The sequence below is a fragment of the Myotis myotis genome, unplaced genomic scaffold, assembly GCF_014108235.1.
Source record: "Myotis myotis isolate mMyoMyo1 unplaced genomic scaffold, mMyoMyo1.p scaffold_m19_p_5, whole genome shotgun sequence".
Classification (NCBI taxonomy): Eukaryota; Metazoa; Chordata; class Mammalia; order Chiroptera; family Vespertilionidae; genus Myotis; species Myotis myotis.
The window spans coordinates 64,701,388-64,715,847 of record NW_023416357.1 but is presented as its reverse complement, the minus strand read 5'-3'; the positions used below and the strand labels follow the sequence as shown (position 1 = coordinate 64,715,847).

General features: G+C 41.5%; 1 protein-coding gene across 9 annotated transcripts in view; it reads right to left on the bottom strand.

Moving 5' to 3' along the window:
• Positions 1–4,563: 4,563 nt before the first annotated feature.
• The window catches only part of MAN2A1 (mannosidase alpha class 2A member 1), a 166,124-nt gene continuing 156,227 nt past the window's right edge, over positions 4,564–14,460 (bottom strand). For 8 of the 9 annotated variants that reach the window (XM_036309635.1, XM_036309633.1, XM_036309641.1 and 5 more), the window contains one exon: positions 10,076–12,792. In XM_036309635.1, the coding sequence (XP_036165528.1) occupies positions 12,640–12,792 (153 nt within the window). In that variant the 3' untranslated portion in view covers positions 10,076–12,639. Of the gene's footprint in view, positions 4,651–10,075; positions 12,793–14,460 lie in introns of those variants that run through there. The other variant, XM_036309636.1, reaches the window with a different exon arrangement.

Here is a 14,460-nt window from a genome sequence, read left to right as displayed (position 1 = left end):
AGATGAGAGGGAGGTGAAAGGCTGGGGTGCTCCCCCCAGGAGGGAGAGGTCTATGGGACTTCTATTCTAAGAACTTTTAAGGCAGGGATCTTAGGAAGGGAGGTCCCAGGGGAGAAACTCAATAGAATATTCATCAGCTTTTCAGGTGTATGTTTTCAGGGTTGTGGTCTCCACTGATTGGTCTAGGCTTCAGCTGTGGCATCACTTGTCTGATTTTGCTGCTTTTCTGGGCCTGGAGCTGAAACACAGCTGAGGCCTAGATGCATTGGTTGGAGGTCAGAACCTCATTTTCCTGGGAGTTAATGCGTAAGGGCTATTCTCTGGTTCCCTTGTTTGTTTCCCCTCTAAGGGAGTCTAACTGCATGACTAGCAACATGCCAGCAGAGGAAAAGTCAGGGGAGGGTCAAAGCTGCATGACCAGTAATATGAAAGGTAGGGGAGAGTCAGAACCACATGAACAGAGATATGCTAGGAAAGGAAAGGTTACCCTGGGGGCAAAGTCCTTGTTTTCCTAGTTTTGGCCGTTGCTAAGCACCCTGGGCTTTCTGCCCTGGCGACCTTCTGTACCTGGCCCGTAGGCCTTGTTCTGCCCATGTTTATCTAATGGCCTATTACAGTTTCAGAAGAAGGAAACACTGGCATTCACAAAAACAAGCAAACAGAACAGAAATATGTCTTTGCATTAAACATAATTCTATTCCCATTTTCAAACATCTATCTACCCAAAGATTCCATAACCAAAGCATGGAGAAAAAGGACTTCAAAAGGTGTTTGGCAAGAGCCGTGAGGGTTGCCTTGGAGAACCAGGAAAATGCCTTTCATTTGATAAGATAAAATAGCTTTTTGCAAACCACAGAAGGTCCTTAGGAAACATTTTAATTTGGAATTAAGGTAGGGTGGCTTTACTTAGCAGGTCAGGAAAAGGTTTCCTGGTGACTTTTCCAAGGCTACTTTCTGACAGAATTGAGACTTGAATCCCGATTGCCAGGCTCAAAGTCGAGTGCTCTTCCCACTACTGATGCCACCTTTTCCATTCTTTTTTATAATTAAAATAGCCCCCGAAGTGACAATTCTAGGGATCCCATGTCCAATGGATTGTATAGTCAGATAGACAAGAGGTGTGTTTGTTTTTTCTCTGAAGGATCATTCGTAAATATTCAGGATTATTCGTAAATATTCAGCTGTCGCAACTATCCAGTTCTGTCTTTGTAGCCTACAGCAGCTATAGAAAGTATTTAAACAAATGGTATCATTTTGTTCTGATAAAACTTTATTTTCAAAACAGATGAGAGGCTAGTTTTGGTTGTGGACTGTAGTTCTCAGAACCCTAAACAGAACAAGGTTGGAGTTCAATTTCATTAACCTTCACTTTCCTGTTCTATAAAACAGATATAATAACAGTTCAGGTTTTATAGGGTATCTGTGAGGCTTAAATGACAAGTATGCCAGGTGTTTACAGTGCCTGGCACAGTAAATGTTGTCTACTATTATGATCATCACTAGAGGCCCAGTGCACAAAATTTGTGCATGGGTAGGGTCCCTAACAGCTGCCTGCTGCTGGCTGGGGCGTTCCTTCATTCCACGCCGCCCCCGGGTAGTCAGCGTACGTCATAGTAATCGAACTCTCGCTCGGTAGAACTCCTGAGGAGACACTTTGCATATTAGGCTTTTCTATATAGAGATTATTTTACTTCTGGCTATACCTCTGAATAAGGAAGAGAAACAAAGGAATCGACATTTAGTGATCCCTTCTTTTTCTATTGCCCCCAGACAAGTCAAGATCTGCTCACTGCCATGAACAACCCCTGCCCCTTGCTTTACAAACATTATCAGGTAGCTGAATGTCACAATCACACAGATGGCAACAGCAAATTCCCAGGGCTCTCCATGCCCCAAGACAGTGTGCCTTCTATTTGAACCCTGGCAAGTTCCTAAATTCTACAGCCTCCTGGCTCTGTGACATCAGGTGCTCCAATAAGTAGTTTTCTTTTTAAATATTGAAATATTAAACAGCTTTCATTTCATTGTTTATTTGTAGAGATTTTAATGAAGCAGGTGCATAGTTTTAAAGACCCATCATTTTTGCTGGTGCCACCCTGTGCCTTGCGTTCCCTTCTCATTTAAAATTTTGTACTCCAGAGACCTTCACTTTCCCTGCATGCGTTGAAGCTACAGGAACTGGGGCTACAACTTCATTGAAACCTCACTCATCTCTCATCATGCAAACAGGGTGAGATTCCGGATAAGATGGGTAAATCTTTCACCATATGTACTTTTTAGTAAATGAAAAAAACCTTGTTATTATTACACTTCAATTACACAGCCCTAAGCGATGCCTTATGACAAAGTTCCACTACACTTTAAAATAATAGACCCGTTAAAGGTAAAAGTATTTAAATAATGTATCTCATTGATTCTTTAACCGTGTATCTTGGTGACAAATATTCCTGAGTTTATGGTTGACAAATGGACCCTCAGAGACTGCCCTGAAGTAGATTGACTGGACTAATGGAGGGAGCTAGTTACTTTAATACCCTACAAAATTTTTCTGTCCAAGCTTAGATTAGATGCTACTCTTTCCCTGATAAAATCACTACAGAATTCTGAAGTCAACAGGCTCCTATATAAGAAACTTATATTTCTTTTTTTTTTTTAATTAAATCTTTATTGTTCAGATTATTACATTTGTTCCTCTTTTTTTTCCCCCCATAACTCCCCTCCTCCCAGCTCCCGCCCCACCCTCCGCCCTCACTCCCCACCCACTGTCCTCTTCCATAGGTGCACGATTTTTGTCCAGTCTCTTCCCACATCTCCCACACCCCTTTTCCCCCCAAGAATAGTCAGTCCATTCCCTTTCTATGTCCCTGATTCTATTATAATCAACAGTTCATTCTGTTCATCAGATTATTTATTCACTTGATTCTTAGATTCACTTGTTGATAGATGCATATTTGTTGTTCATAATTTGTATCTTTACCTTTTTTTTTTCTTCTTCCTCTTCTTAAAGGATACCTTTCAGCATTTCATATAATACTGGTTTGGTGGTGATGAACTCCTTTAGCTTTTCCTTATCTGTGAAGCTCTTTATCTGACCTTCCGTTCTGAATGATAGCTTTGCTGGATAAAGTAATCTTGGTTGTAGGTTCTTGGTATTCATCACTTTGAATATTTCTTGCCATTCCCTTCTGGCCTGCAAAGTTTCTGTTGAGAAATCAGCTGACAGTCGTATGGGTATTCCCTTGTAGGTAACTGGGTTTCTTTCTCTTGCTGCTTTTAAGATTCTCTCTTTGTCTTTTGCTCTTGGCATTTTAATTATGATGTGTCTTGGTGTGGTCCTCTTTGGATTCCTTTTGTTTGGGGTTCTCTGCGCTTCCTGGACCTGTAGGTCTATTTCTTTCACCAGGTGGGGGAAGTTTTCTGCCATTATTTCTTTAAATAGGTTTTCAATATCTTGCTCTCTCTCATCCTCTGGCACCCCTATAATTCTGATGTTGGTGCGCTTGAAGCTGTCCCAGAGGCTCCTTACACTATCTTCATATTTTTGGATTCTTTTTTCATTTTGCTTTTCCAGTTGGGTGTTTTTTGCTTCTTCGCATTTCGAATCTTTGACTTGATTCTTGCGCTCCTCTGGTCTGCTGTTGGGTGTCTGTATAATATTCTTTATTTCAGTCAGTGTATGCTTAATTTCTAGTTGGTTCTTTATCACAACATCGAGGGTCTCATTAGATTTCTTGAGGATCTCACTACATTTATCGGCGGTCTCACCAGTCTTTTCGAGGGCCTTACTAAGTTTATCGGCAGCTTCTAGACAGTTCTTAAGAGACCTTAAAAGTGTGGTTCTGAACTCAATATCCTCCATTGACAGTTTTGTCCTGTTTCTTTGTCTCCGCATTTTTTATGCTTTCTTGGTGCACCCCCTAGTGGTCTTTGTCCGCAGTCTTGTTGCCTTTAAGCCTTGATTGATGTCGGCAATACCGGGGTGATTTGACCTCCAGGCTAACTGGCTATGAGAGTCTGCTGTGTCTGTAGTGGGAGGGCTTCTGTGCTGGATCTCTAGGGCGGTGCTAATCTAGCGTTTGCCTGAGGCTATCCGGCAAATTGTGCTGCGCAGGGCTTGGGCGGGGCGGGTCCCCGGGGATCTACAGGGCGGGCGGAACAAGCAGTTATGGCGACTCTCAGTTCCTTCCCCAGGGGCTCTGCCTCTCAGAGCCCCAGCAATGGCTGCAAACCTCGGAGAGAAAGCTGCCTTCGAGTTCCGACCGAAGCCAGACAGTCCCGTTTCTCCCGTTTGAGTCTCGGTCCCCAGAGACTCGCCCGGATCTGGAGCTCAGAGTCTGAAACTCCCTCCCGATTGAAAACAATAACCGCGCCCTCCGCCGCCAGCCCGCTCCGCGCGCACACTCCGCACCTGAGTATTTCACTTCAGCACTGCGCCTCCTCTGAGTCTGGGTATGATATTCTCTTTCCTCCTAGTTGTAGAATTTCCACTCAGCCAGCCTTCCCGTGGTTCTGGGTGATGTCCGTTCTGCCCTTTAGTTATATCTCTGAAGTGGTTGTTTGAGGCAGCGGTCTCCGGCGTTAACCTATGCCACCATCTTGGTTTCTCCAGAAACTTATATTTCTTAATTGCCTTAATGAAGCATCCCATGGCTATAATGAAAAATAATCACAAATTCAGAGATACATGTGTCCTTTTCTTCACAATTACTGGCAATTATGTGTAGGTATATTAAAGTTTCCTGAAAACTATACACCTGCTTCTTTCATTTCACATTCTTACAATGTGTTTGCAAGTCAATACTAATGTGCATGCACCCCATTTTATTTTTGCAGAATCCAGAGTCTAGACACCAATTACGGGGAGCATTCACAGTCTAACTTCCAATGATTTCCCTTCACAAACTTCCACCAGACATGAGCTTGCTTGTTTTTGTGATGTTGGTGTCCTGCCACCCTCCTCTCCCACAGCTGGTTGGTGACCTATCCTTCCAGACTCAGCTGAAATCCTCCCATCTGCTTCCCTTCCGCCTCATCACTCCAGATGGAAGTAAAGTCTCCTTCCTCTGTGCTCCCAGTGACTATGATTTGTGCCGCCTACTAAGATGGCCCTGTTGCTCCCTGATTTGATGGCTCCTTAACTCTGCAGAACTTCTCTCCTTTACTAGACACAGGGTAAGGAATTAAAATCCTCCTCCCAGAGCCTATGCTCAGATGACGGCTTCAGCTAATGTTTATTGAAAGCTCAGTGCAGAATTTAAAACCGATTGCCTTCAGGCTCTATTAAAGGGAGCCCCATAGATTCAGTGAGGGTGAATTTCTAGATTTTACCTAAGAAAATAGATTTTAACTTCAAAGCAATCTTGTTAACTGCACTTAAAACAACCATTTAGAAAGACAAAATGACCAAATGAGTCAAGTCATTTTTCTTGAACACTCACTTCCCATACAGCAAGCCTGAAGTTATTTCACTCGTGCATGAGGCAAGGGAATCCATCCCAAGGCAGGCAAGGGCTCTGATCTTTTGTTTCAAGAAGAATTTGGGGCCAAAACAAAGGTCTCCCCCCAAATGAAGATTATTCTTTGAAAGCCAACCAACAAGGGCTTCATTTGGTTTAGTGAAAAAATTGCACACATCCAGGCCCTAGAGACATATCTTGCTTGCTAGCATTACCATTCAGATCTGGGACCAGAAAATGAGCCCAAGGCTAAGCTTGTGAATAAAAAAATTAGGATGATATGTAGTACCTGGGAGCCAAGAACACTAGACTCCATGTAAAAGACCCTTAAAATATGGCCTTTTAAATAGAACTGTTAAAATGTCCCTCCTTTACCTGTTTGGAGATTCAGAAATTCACTTATAGTCAGTCATATAAATCTATTTGGGAAAATCTTAAAATATTTAAAGAGTGTGGTGACATACTCCAAAGAAGCTTGCCCCTCCGACTCGACTCATTGCTCCCACCCCAACCCCTTGGTTCTCTTCCCCTCAGCCTCCAGATTTTGCTTGACACTGGGAAGTCTCTCCTTGCTACATAGGAGCCAGCTCCAATTCCATGTGTGAATTGGAAGACTCTCCTAGTGTATATGCTGAAGGAATGCTGCGAATGAAGGCATTTTCAACTGTAAGGCTAGTATACACGTCCTTGATTCACTTTGTATTTTTAAAAACCCTTCTCACCTTACCTTTGACTAACTCTTTATAATTAAGTGCAGTGTTATTAACCATTTTGAGCAAAATATGCAAGGTGGTAGGAGCAGTAGGGACACAGCTAGAGTCTGCATTCTGAGAAACTAATGTCACAGCCAAGCTTTAGTCAGGCTGTACACAGGCTCCCATTCAGCAAAGTATCCAAACAACAGAGCACGGTGCTGAGGCACTGGTGAGGGACATGGTTTAAATGCTTTCAGCACTTTGTAACATAACCCTAAACCCAAAGTGTTTTGAACAGTAAAGTGACAATTATTTCATACTGGAGGCTCGATGCACGAAATTCGTGCAAGGGGCTCAGCCCTCGCAGCTCTGGCATCATCTGGAAGGTCGTCTGGAAGGTCATCCGGACAGTCATTCCGTTGTTTGGCCGTCTGGTCTAATTAGCATATTATGCTTTTATTATTATAGACAACCAAGTTGGATCTGGTTCATTCAGTAGATCATCTTTGGGACCCAAACTCTACTTCACTTGGTCACCCACTTGACTTTTGTCCTAGGCTTGTGTCTCTGCAGGGTTGCAAAATGGCTGCAGCTGCACCAGCTTCAGCTCCAGCTTCCACACTACACAGCACTGTCAAGTGAGAGTGACATGCTTTCCCCTTTTGAAGAGGGAGGGGACCTCTCCTAGAAGCCCCCCAACTGACCTCCTATGGTAGCTCATTGGCTAAGATTGTGACATGTGTCACAATCACCCTAAATCCATCACCCAGCCTAGAGAAGGGACTTATGACTAATTTAGACCAATCACAATTCATCTCTAGAGGCTCCTCACTGTCTGATACATGAGTAAATTCTGGGTTTTATTAGCAATGAAGGCAGAGGGGCAGCCGCTGCTTGACAAGCAACTACAGTATCTTCTGTAAGAAGGTCACAACTTTTAGGAGACTAGGAATGCAGCTTGAAACATCTATACTTTAATTTCTGCTAATGAGTCCTTCCTGAGGGTTTTTAGCAGGAAAATAACACGAACAGAAAAATGCAATGAAGATGTAAGAGACTTTCCAGCCTTCAATTCTGAAAATGCAATTTTTCCTCAACATTTACTGGTGATACACATACTTTCATTAATTTATTAAACATATGTTTACTGAAACCCTGCTTTTCCCAGTGTGGGGATATAATGCTGAACAAATAGCTGGAGTTCTGTGGAGCTTAAATTCTAGTGGGGAAGGCAAACCTACATAATTTCAAGTTTTGGCTCTGTTAAGAAGAAAGGAAGAGGGGTAATAAAATACTCGGTGAAGGAGGGGAGGCGGGGCTGGCTAAACTGGCTGGTCAAGGGAGATTCTGGAGATGATACCTGAACTAAACCTGAAGAACAAGGAACCTGTCATGGAAGATCTGAAAGCAGGATCTTGGAAGCAGAGGAAACAAGTGCAAAGCCCTTAAGAGGAATTCTTGGTGTGTTAGAAATGCATAAAAACCCTAGAAAACAGTAAGAGGGTAAGTGGTGTAACATAACATGGACTTGGGTCAGGAAAGGATTTCTGAAACCACACATACACATCTCCTGAAGTTGAGGTAGGTGGAAGGGATAGGGAGCAGGCCATGTAGGGCTTTTGGCCACAGTGAACGTTTGTATGTTATTTCAAGCGTAACGAGAAACAATTTTTAACAGGAAAGAAGCTTTTTCAATTTCACTTTTTGGCTTCTATGTGAAAAAAAGAAACCAAAAGGGGCAGGACTGGAATTACGCAGAGAAACTGTTAGGAGGCAAAGGCAGCAGGCCATGTACAAGGTGGCGGCTTGGAATTGGGGGGGGGGGGGAGGGGCAAGTGGACAGATTTTATGGGATGCTTTCTGGTAGCAGAGGATTCAGGGTATAGGACTTATCACCAAGAGTTACTTAGGAAAGTTTAATAAGGAGACAGACTCTTGAAACGTGTCCCAGGCCAGTGAGTCCTCGGGATCTTGCTAAAATGTGGGTTATGAACAGCTGTCTGGTGTGGGGCCTGAGGGTCTGCCTTCCTAACAAGTTTCCAGGTAATGCCCATGCTTCTGGCATGAGGACCACCCCAAGTAGCAAGATTCCAGCAGTGTGATTTTAACTTACATTTTTAGTTGTATTTCCTACTAGTTAGTATCTTATACATACTATGTGCTGCAGCCACATGTTGCTATTTAAATTTAATTAAACTAGAATAAGATAATTCCCTCGTTGCACAAACCACATTTCAAACGTTCAAGAGCCATCTGTGGCTCGTGGCTACCTTCTTGGACAGCACATGTATGAAGAACCTTGCCATTATGGGGTTGTAAGGTTTCCTGGTCTTTTTACAGGGAACACACATATTGTCTGTATCTGCTAAAATCAAATGCATCTTCTAAGAGCTATTTCAAGTCCTCTCCTATAGAACCTTTCCTGAAACTAAAACTGGGTATGCTTGCTTCCTTAAATCTGCATTTAGTTTTTCTCTGTAATATATTTCTACTGTATTTTGCCTGCCTAGGATCCAAAGTATCTTAGTATTTAATTCCCATTTCTCTGGTTGTAGAATCCCTTTTCTATTGGGGGAGGTGGTATGAGGGGAGGGCCATTTCTCACTCATTTTGTCCATGTGGTTTAGTTGAACCCAACTCTACCCTTAGCCAGTCAATTAGCATATAAGCCAGATGACAGCCAGAGACATTAATCCCAGGACATTTGCTGAAAAATTAGATAAAGGTGCTTTTCCCACTGGGGTCACAAAGCTGGCTGGATGCAAATATGGGTCGCTGGTGGCCATGCTGCCATCAAATATGCAGTCTTTGAGAATGAGAACAGCTCAGAGGAAAAGCAAAACCAAGAGAGCAAGACAGGCCTACATGACATCATCTCATACTTGGCTACAGCTGTATCAAGTGCTCTCCAGCTACCCTTGAACATTTGTTGCTGGGGTCCATAAATTTCCTGTTTGTGCTTGCATAAACCAGTGTATGCTGACAGCGTCTCATCAGTTACAACCTCTTCAGGCTTCTGTGCTCTGCTGATCATGGCAGCAGCAGGGCCTTAGTGATCTCCCTCTACTCCCCTTAGAACCACCCCTTTAACCAGTCTCACAAACCCCCGTAGCTGGTTTCTTACCACAGGTCAGGCATGAGAACATATGCCCACCTAAACTAAATTTTTTCTTTACCAGTTTTAATATTCAAATTATTTTGACATGTTGATAATCAAGTATTATGGAGCTGAAAGTGATTTTCATTGTCTGCTGAAGCAACTTGTATTAATATTTTCAAGGTTTTTACAATTTGGCATATACAAATTGGTTAATCTCTGTACTATATGTCACTCAAAACAAGTTGAAAGTTCCTAGTTAGCATATCATGTATCGTTTGCCTGGCTAATCCATACATACCACCTCCTGGATACTTATCCTGCACCCTCCCCCATCTCCTGGCTCTGAAGGAACTCCCCCAAAGCCACTAGGTGTGCGCTGTGTGCTGGTCCAGGCCAGCGGGCTGGCAGAGCGCCTCCAGATCCCAGTCTTCCAACCCACCTCACCTTGTGGATTAGCTCACATGGACCCGCTCAGCTTCCTGTCTTGGGTTACTCTCCTCTTCACCTTTGTCCTGGAGTATATGGAATCTTATCACAATCTGCTCCTCCTCATTGACTTAGTACCCATGGGCACTGTACCAGGTTGTTCCGTTGTTCCGAAAGGTTCCTAGATTCTAATCTCAAATGTGATCCCACACCCAGATGTGAAACCCACCTCCATCCCATCTGCCACTTGCCTTTGAAAACTATCTTTTCTAACTATAACTGGGCTAAAGAAGGAGCAATTCATTCACAAAGGCCCTCACTACTCTACCCTACCACTCAAAATGTCTTAATATATTTTGGGTACAAAATAAGTTTTAAGAACACTCTAGAGGGTCATGTACGTGATAAGATTTATCTTTTATTAGATATCGTATATTACATGTTCCCAAAAAGATATAAAATCTTCCAAGAGAAAATATCAAAACCTATTGATTCCAAGGTAAGCAACATAAAATGAAAGCAAAGATTTCCTTCCAGACAAAAGGATGTGAAAACATTTCGGCACAAGTACAACAAAGACATGGGAAGGTAATTACAATGTTTTACAACACACTTTACAGCATTTTATTTTAGCCAGTATTTGTAGAAAATAAGGATGCTGAGTTCTCAAACACTGCAGTTAAAGCCCCAAATTAAATTTCCAAAAAAAAAAAAAAAAACAAGATAGGAGAAAGTAATGAATTACTTGGTCAACTGAACACATGTTATAACTATAATAAAACCTAGGCACACAAATATGCCACTGAGATCACAATTGAAATGTACGGTTTTTAGTATACGCTGGACACACTGATGATTTAATCAGTTCTTGATCACAGCCCAAAGCAAAAGCATCCCCTCTTCATTTCCCTGATAACTTGCTTGTTAAAGAAAATTTCTGCTTTACCTGTGAGCAGTTAGTGGCAATACACACTGAGTAAGACCTGACTGACATGGGACAGACCAACCTTAAACAACCATAAGTGGCAAAATCACTGTTATTGCATCAAGATACGTTATTTCAACTGATCAGAATTCCCAGACCACAGTGAACTCCCATAGGAAGATTTTACATTTAAGATGCAATGAAAATATTGATCTTATTCCTGGAACTTGCTCTGACAATTCTAAGGTCTGTAACGAGCAAGTCCACAAAAAGGAAGTTTTTGTTTCTTTTTTAGTTGTCTATCCCCCCCAAACCAGGAAGGAAACTTACAGTACATGTTTATTGCATGAAACTACTCCCTTTTAATATCTTTATCACCACTAGTAGTGTTTCCTTAATTATTAAAGGTGAAAGAAGTGTATGAACTTAACATAACAATAATCTTAGGAGCTGTATCTTGATGAAAAATCCAGATGACAATTAGACTACCTGGTGAAACAGAAATTAGGTTTTAATTTCTCTAAAAAGATGCTGGAATAACAGGAGGTAAATGGAAGTTTAAAGTCAGACAATAATCTAATAGTTTAACACAAAGAGAACTTTCAGAAATGAAGATACTCAATCCTTTTTATATTAAAACTGAATAGTCTAAATGTTGCTTATATTTTAATATTAAGTTAACAATGACGCCAAATAAATTTTATAAAAAGTATTGTAGTGGCCCATGGGCTCAGAACTTCACTTGGAGGTTAGCGCACACATACAAAAGTGTGGAATTCAGTGAACAGACATATTCTTGAATATGATAAGTCAGGAAGAGCTACATATAATTGGGTTTCCAAACGAGGTCTATTTTAAAGCATTCTCTCTTCAATGTGGTTAACTCCTCTGAAGTGGAAACTGGGTGTGGACTTTGCACATTACAGAATCCTTGCTTCAAGTTGCAGTCTCCTTGGCAGCAGCATATTTTAATTAAGTATATTTTCCCCTTGTTTTGTTTTCTGAGATTTCAGTACATTCAAATAGTCAAAATGTTTAGAGTAATATCACCACAAATTTAATGCAACAGATCAGAATGTGGCCAGCATTGTCAGGCAAAAATTTTACAATTTATGTGTCATAGAAAGTACCCACGCTCTCTTCTGCCCCAACCTCCCCCCTTCCCTAAACGGTAATATGGACACTAAAAGATTTAACAAGACTTATACAAAAATAAGGCACATTCATTTTGATATGGTATTTTTAAAATAGAAAACCCCTTCTCAGAACATCTGTATTCAAATGAGCTGTGTAAAAAGACACCTTGTGGTACCTAAAATAGGTTATGGTACCTATGGAATTGCTTCTTCTATTTTAGTGACAATGTAATAAATTGCACCTATCCCACATTGTCAAGTAATGAAAATATGCCTCTTTTTCTACTACTGAATGATTCAAAATCGGATATTTCTGGAAATACTTTACAAAGGATAGGCAGGGAAGGGTTAAGTGGTACATTAGAAAAAAGTGTGAAGATCAACTACATATACCATAAGGGTTGATGAATTGCACTTTTCCACATATTTCAACACAAGAACATTTTCTAATGCATATGAATGTTTACAACCATTTTGGCCATTAGCTATTACCCACCAGCTTTTTATTCCATTTTGATAAAAGTGGGCATTTTTGTAAAATTATCAAAGGACCAGCAACATGAAGACTCGTAACAATCTCTTCACAACCCTCAACACAGATATAATTAGTTAGTATTTAACCTGAGATACAATCTGTTGAGAGGTTCTCTTCAGACATTTCTTTGTTTGTTGTATCAATTCATACAGATGGTAGTAGTTGATGAAAGAAACTTAAAAAAAAACACAAAAAAACACAAACTGGTTGTAGCATGGCTTTTTTTCTTATGTAATGGTTAAAAACAAAACACAGAATTCATGTCCTCACAGTAGCCAGAAGCTTAAATAATGTGCTTCTTATTGCACGTTAAATTAAGAAGTGTAGATAAGCCAATGCTTCACAGTCCGAATTTGAAAGCCAGATTCACCTCAATTGGATTCGAAATGTGCTGATTTCCATAGGCCTCAAGTTGATCTCACTTATATTTCGGATGTCTGGAGGTGAATGCATCAAGGATAACGATGAAGGTATGAGATTTGCAACAGTAAACTTGTTAAAAAGTTTCTGTATCAATATCTAAAAAGTAAATGATAAAATGTGCATATTTAGATCATTTTTGAAGAAAGATTAGCAACACAGCTCTATAATCAGTGAAAAATAGTATGAGACAGAGTAAAACAGTTTATTTCTTTATTTCAGAGTGAGAAGAAGGGGGAGAGGGATAGAGAGATTGAAACAACAATGATGAGAGAGAATAATATATTGGCTGCCTCCTGCACACCCCTCACTAGGGACCGAGATTGCAACCCAGGCATGTGCCCTGACCAGGAATCGAATCAGTGACCTCTTGATTCATGGGTCAATGCTCAACCACTGAGCCCCACCAGGCCAGGCTAAAACAGTATGTTTGAAGTTCCTTTTAAGTAAAAGAATGAGGAAGGGAGGGAGATTAAATATACCTCTGCAGGCTTGAACGTACAGACCAACCCTGGGAGAAACAGAGGAAAGTGGGAACCAGGAGAGATCAACCTGGGCTATACTCCTTTATTGTACAGCCTGAGAACTTACCATGTGAGGGGCCCCTTTTCAATAAAAATTAGGGACATCTATGGGCCAGGGAGCTTTAAAACACTTAACACAAGTGGTCCTAACCATTTTTCCTGTTCCAACAGAGCTGAGCAGGAGACGAACCTGCCACAAGGAGGGCTCATCATGTCAATGAGTCCCATTTATAGGGTGGGGAGGCTGCATGAATATGTCTGGATCCTACAGCTCCCGTAAGACTCACAGCCTTAATGTTCAAATACAAATGCTCACAACCAAGTATACTTATATCAACAATAAGGTAGGTAGAGGTACAAATATAATAAAGAGAAATAAAGATATCAGTGCTTTCTTAGTACCAACTCCACGAAGGGTGAGGTAAACGAAATGGAGAAAGAAGCTTATCTGCATAGATTTAGGTCCCCTACCGCATCTCTCTTCTTCTCACTATGTACATGCTAATTCGTAAGGTTTGGAACCAAATCTGTTGAGTCAGGTCTACAGGGTTTATGTGTGAGGTTTTGGAGAAGAGCTGGTTTGGCTGAGCTGCTGGGTGGGGCAGACCTGTCTGTGTACTAGAACCATCCTTACTGTGTGCCCAGAGTTCCATACAACCTGCTCAGAGACACAAGCAGGAGACTGAAGTTTTTCTTTCTTCCAGGGAGAGGTTTGATGGAACTGTGAGCAAGAACAAGTTAAAGAGAAATAAAAAATCCAGCAGTGGTCAGCCTGAGAATGTTTGGCCTTCACAGTGAGGACTCGCATGCCAATCTGGCTTCATCAGAAGATCTAGACCAGCATGTTTCCATGGGGAAACAACTGATGCGAGCTGAGGATAGTTGCCTTGGGGGCGGTGGCTGAATTCTCCCACTGGCCACACTCTCATTGCTCCTTGTTGCTTTTCCTACTGCTCCCCCAATTCACTTAAGTTATTACAAAACTGTGTCGGCCACCACAGAACTTGGGTTTGCCATCCCTGAACTAGATCAGCGGTCGCCAATCTTTCAGACCTCACAGAAACCAGTTGTCCATGGACCACTGGTTGGCGACCGCTGAACTAGATCATGCATGAGTATACCCAAGAAAGCAGAAAATATGGTGGTGAGATAATCTGAAGAAGTTTTGCAGGTAAGAAATGGAGAGCCTAAGAATCAATGAGAACATTCAAATATACACACGTTCCCACTGTGCATTTTGATG